The following is a 4,365-nucleotide window of genomic DNA, read 5'->3' on the forward strand; positions in this document are numbered from 1 at the left end:
GACAGAGCTTAGCGAGTTCGACATCCAGTCCAGCCCCGAACGCCCATCAAAGCGCAGTCCTTGGCGGATTTCGTCACTGAGGTACAAAATCTGGAGTCAGAAGCCATTTGGAGGCTATATGTGAATGGTTCGTCTACTTGGCAGGGGGTGGGATCGGCGTATTACTCATCTCCCCCCAAGAAGAGCGGATTCAACTATTCATTCGGCTGGACTACAAGGCAACAAAAAATGAAGCCGAGTATGAGGCGCTAATACTCGGCTTACAAGCCGCCCGGCACGTTAGAGCCATCAAGGTCCTCATCCACTTGGACTCCTAATTGGCCGCTCAACAGCTGACCGAGATGTTCGAGATAAGTAACACTCGACTCAAGCTCTACGCCGAAGCCTTCGAGAAACTGAAGGCCCACTTTCTGGATGTCGGCATACAGAAGATCCCCCGGTCGAAGAACCAGGCTGGAGACGAGTTGGCCAAATTAACAAACTCATTATTGCTGATCGTCATATCACAGCCGATTGAGTAAATATCTCTAGTGGCTTATATTAACCGGATGGAGGGGCTCATCTTCCCAAACGATTGGAGGACGACTTTGATAGAATTTTTGAAGTCGGAAGCTATCCCGTCTGATCAGGAGGAGGCTCGCTTGCTTAGGAAAAGGCTGAACGATTTACCCTGATCGGGGATAAGCTCTACAAAAAGGCATTCTCTAGGCCTCTACTTAAAAGCATTGGATCGGAGGACGCCGACTACATACTGCGGGAGGTATATCAAAGGTCCTGTGGAGGACATTCAGGCGGCCACTCATTAGCAAAGAAGATTCTACTAGCCGGATACTTCTGGGCGATCCTCCAGGAGGATGTCGCTCGGACGGTGGCTACATGTTTGTCTTGCCAGAAATATCATAATCTCTTGCACCGACCGACCGAAGACATAAAGGCATTCACAGTTTCTTGCCCATTCGACCAGTGGGGCATGGACATTATTGGGCCATTCCTCATGGCAACAGGTCAGAGGAGGTTCCTGCTCGTTGTAGTGGATTACTTCTCCAAATGGGTCGAAGTCGAGCCGTTGGCAAGAATAACCGAATAGATGATCATGAAGTTCATTTGGCAGTACATCATCTGTCGGTTCGGCATCCCGTGCCGGCTCATCTCAAATAACGGAAGGCAATTCAACAGTCAAAAACTCAAAGAATGGTGCGGAGGATATGACATCCAACAAGCTTTCACCTCCGTGGCCTATCCTCAGAGCAACGAGCATGCCGAAGTCGCCAATCGGGAGATCTTGCGAATCCTACGTGCACGACTCGACCATGTTGGAGGAAGTTGGGTAGATGAAATCCCCAGCGTGTTATGGGTGATCCGCATAACTCCCAAAGAAGGGACCGGGGCAACTCTCTTTCACTTGGTATATGGCGGCGAAGCGGTCGTCCCCATCGAAGTCGGAGTTGAATCCGATCGGATACAACACTACAGCGAGGACAACGCCAAGCGGAGGCGTCTGGAACTAGACTTAGTGGACGAAGCGTGCGTAAAAGCTGTCGCCCGATTGATGGCATACCGGTCGAGGATGAAGCAGAGCTACAATCGGAGGGTGATCCCAAGATCGTTCCAGGTCGGCGACATGATATGGAAGATGGTGAAGCCGGTCGGCGATGTCACCAAGTTAAAGGCCCCGTGGTCGGGACCCTTCAATGTCGTGGAGAAACTCTGTTCGGGCGCCTACTACTTAGAGGATGAGGACAGACGACGATTGGAGCGCTCATGGAGCGCGAACCATCTGCAACCTTACTGAGGCGTGTGAGAGGTGCGTCTTTTAACAGTTAATGTCTTTGCATCCCTGTACTTTTTGCATATAGGGCAAGAGTAAAAAATAAAGGGTTTCAAAGCTCTGTGTTGAGCGACACGACAAATCGTCGAGCTGCGACGTTAAACGCGTGTCCCCATCGACGGTCGAGCGGCGACCTTAAACCCATGACTTCGTCAAATCGTCGAGCGGTGACGTTAAAACGCGTGTCCCCATCGACGGGCGAGCGGCAACCTTAAACCCATGACTTTTTCAAATTGTCGAACGACAACGTTAAACGCGTGTCCCCATCGACGGTCGAGCGGTGACCTTAAACCCATGACTTCATCAAATCGTCTAGATACGACGTTAAACGCGTGTCTCCATTGACGGTTGAGCGGCAACCTTAAACTCATGACTTTGTCAAATCGTCGAGCAGCGACGTTAAACGCGTGTCACCATCGACGGTCGAGCGGCGATCTTAAACCCATGACTTCGTTAAATCGTCGAGCAGCGATGTTAAAACTGATGTAGCCGTAGACACGCCGCTCAGACAGACGTCCTCAAAGGCGTTATCCGTTCGGGATAATGCACATAAACAATTTAAGGAAAAGTATAAAAAAGAAAGCTTCATCGAACGGGCGAACATTCATTGAAAAAAAGGGGTGCACCGCCGAATGGGCAAGCATACATTCAAACTTCCAAAATCTTTTTTTTTACAGGATAGACGCTCAACCTCACTCTAGATAATCTAGAACGTCATCAGGCAGAGAGTCATTCAACTTGTTGTGGTTGATGACGTTGTCCATCAGATCGGCGGGGAGATGGTCGTCTGCCTTGAGTTGTTGTAGCGTCCCGTCAATGGCTAACTCGAAGAGACGAACGATTCGTCGAGCAACGTTATCCGTAAATGCGTCCGAGCGGAGGTAAGCCTGCTTCATCTCTTCAAACCGGCTTGGCTCGTTGTTTTGGTAGGTCGTCAAAGCAGCGCGAGAGGCCTCCAAGGCGTCCTTCATTGCTTTCAGCTCCTCCCGCAGGGAAGTCTCTCCAGCTGAGCGATAGCTCCGCTCGGCGACCAGGAAGTCTTCAGCTTCCTTGAGATTCTGGGCGAGATTCCAGGCCTCCTGATTTTTCAGCTCTAGATCGGCGATGGTTCAGTTCTTCCTCGTTGTGGCCAGCTCGATTTTCTTATCATAAGTGCTTACCTTTGTCTCGAGCCGGCCCAGCAGGACTTCCTGGTCAGCGGACTTCTTCCGTTCGGTCTCAAGGAGCCTATTGGCCTTTTCCAAGTCGGCCTTCAGATTGGCGATTGACGACCCTTGGGAGGAGGGCGCGCCGCTCGAGATCTTGAGCTTCTTAAGCTCATCCTCTACAAAGGCGAGCCATTGACACAGGGCTACGCTCTCCACCCAGTACTGCAGAAGGGCGGGAAAATGTTAGCGTCAATCGAAGGTAAATCGTGAATTGGTAGAAAAATGCATACCCCAGTGGACATTTGCAGGTGGCTGTTGGCGAGAACCCCCCAGGGCATCGTCGCTGTTCACTCCCTAGCTTCCTCCCAAATGTCGGCAAGCAGCCCGCAGATGAGAATTTTGTGGTCGGGAGTGCGCAGCTGGGCGCTCGACTCAAGGTAATCCTCCGTTGGCAGGTGAAGGATTGCTATCACGAACTGTCGTTCGCTCAGGGCCGATTGGGAAGAGGCCACTGGATCGGAAGGTTGGGCGACGTAGGGAGGATATCGGATTACAAAACCTTTCGTCGGGTCGGGGGTAGAAACGCGCCCGGTTGTGCAGCAATGGTCTCTCGCGGCAGCTCGACCAGGGACGATGTCCGATCAGATGAAGTGGCCTCTGCCGTTTTAGGGATGTCCACGAGAGATGAAGTACCTACCCGCTCGGCGATCCTCACCGTTGATGTGGCAGATCGGGAAGGCTGGTCCGCTCGATGCCTCTTGCGCTGGGAAAGAGGCTCGCCATCACCAGAAAACTCGGAGCCTTCAGTCCGGGAGGCAGGCTGTGACTCAAGGGTTGGGAGAGGCTCTCCAGCAACTTCGATGCTAGGTGTCTGGTCGGCAGCACCCTCGCCCACAGTGGGAGTCTTCCCACTCTCGGCGAGCGCACCTTCATGGGAGTCGATCGGTGTTAGGCCGCCGCTCGCCAATTCCTTTACAGCAACTGTCTCAACCTCGGCATCCTTAAGCTTTGTGTAGCCGGCCACTCGCGCTCGCATCATGACTTTGGCTGCAAAAGAAAACAAGAAATCAGTTAGACTGAAAGGAAAGGATCCAAGAAGTTCCATACCTAGGCCGCTCGGGAGTCAGGTGCAGATTGGACTCAGGCCGAAGATGTACATGACACCTTCCAGCAGCAGCTTATGGATGCCATATTTTTGACCGGCCATCATGGACGCCGCATGAAGATAGTTCGGCTAACTCTTATACTTCTTCATATCAGGTTGAGGTGGTAGTCCGACCTACCAGCGCGTCCGAAAGCTGGGTCATTCGGGAAGTCACATAAAAAAGAAATATTTCTTCCAATGTTTGTTGGAAGTTGGCATTTTATCAAAGAAAACTAGCCCGACCC

The 4,365-nt window shown here is 51.8% G+C and overlaps 1 protein-coding gene across 1 annotated transcript; it reads left to right on the forward strand.

Annotated features, from left to right (window-relative positions):
• Positions 1-1,087: 1,087 nt before the first annotated feature.
• LOC122026014 lies at positions 1,088-1,792 on the forward strand. Its single transcript, XM_042584708.1, has one exon. It carries the CDS (start codon positions 1,088-1,090, stop codon positions 1,790-1,792), a length of 705 nt encoding a protein of 234 aa, XP_042440642.1.
• Positions 1,793-4,365: the final 2,573 nt, after the last annotated feature.

Source organism: Zingiber officinale, chromosome 1B (assembly GCF_018446385.1).
Source record: "Zingiber officinale cultivar Zhangliang chromosome 1B, Zo_v1.1, whole genome shotgun sequence".
In the NCBI taxonomy this organism is placed as follows: Eukaryota; Viridiplantae; Streptophyta; class Magnoliopsida; order Zingiberales; family Zingiberaceae; genus Zingiber; species Zingiber officinale.

Coding starts and splice junctions, on each gene's coding strand:
- LOC122026014 (XM_042584708.1), top strand. CDS start 1,088: ATGATCATGAAGTTCATTTGGCAGTACATCATCTGTCGGTTCGGCATC.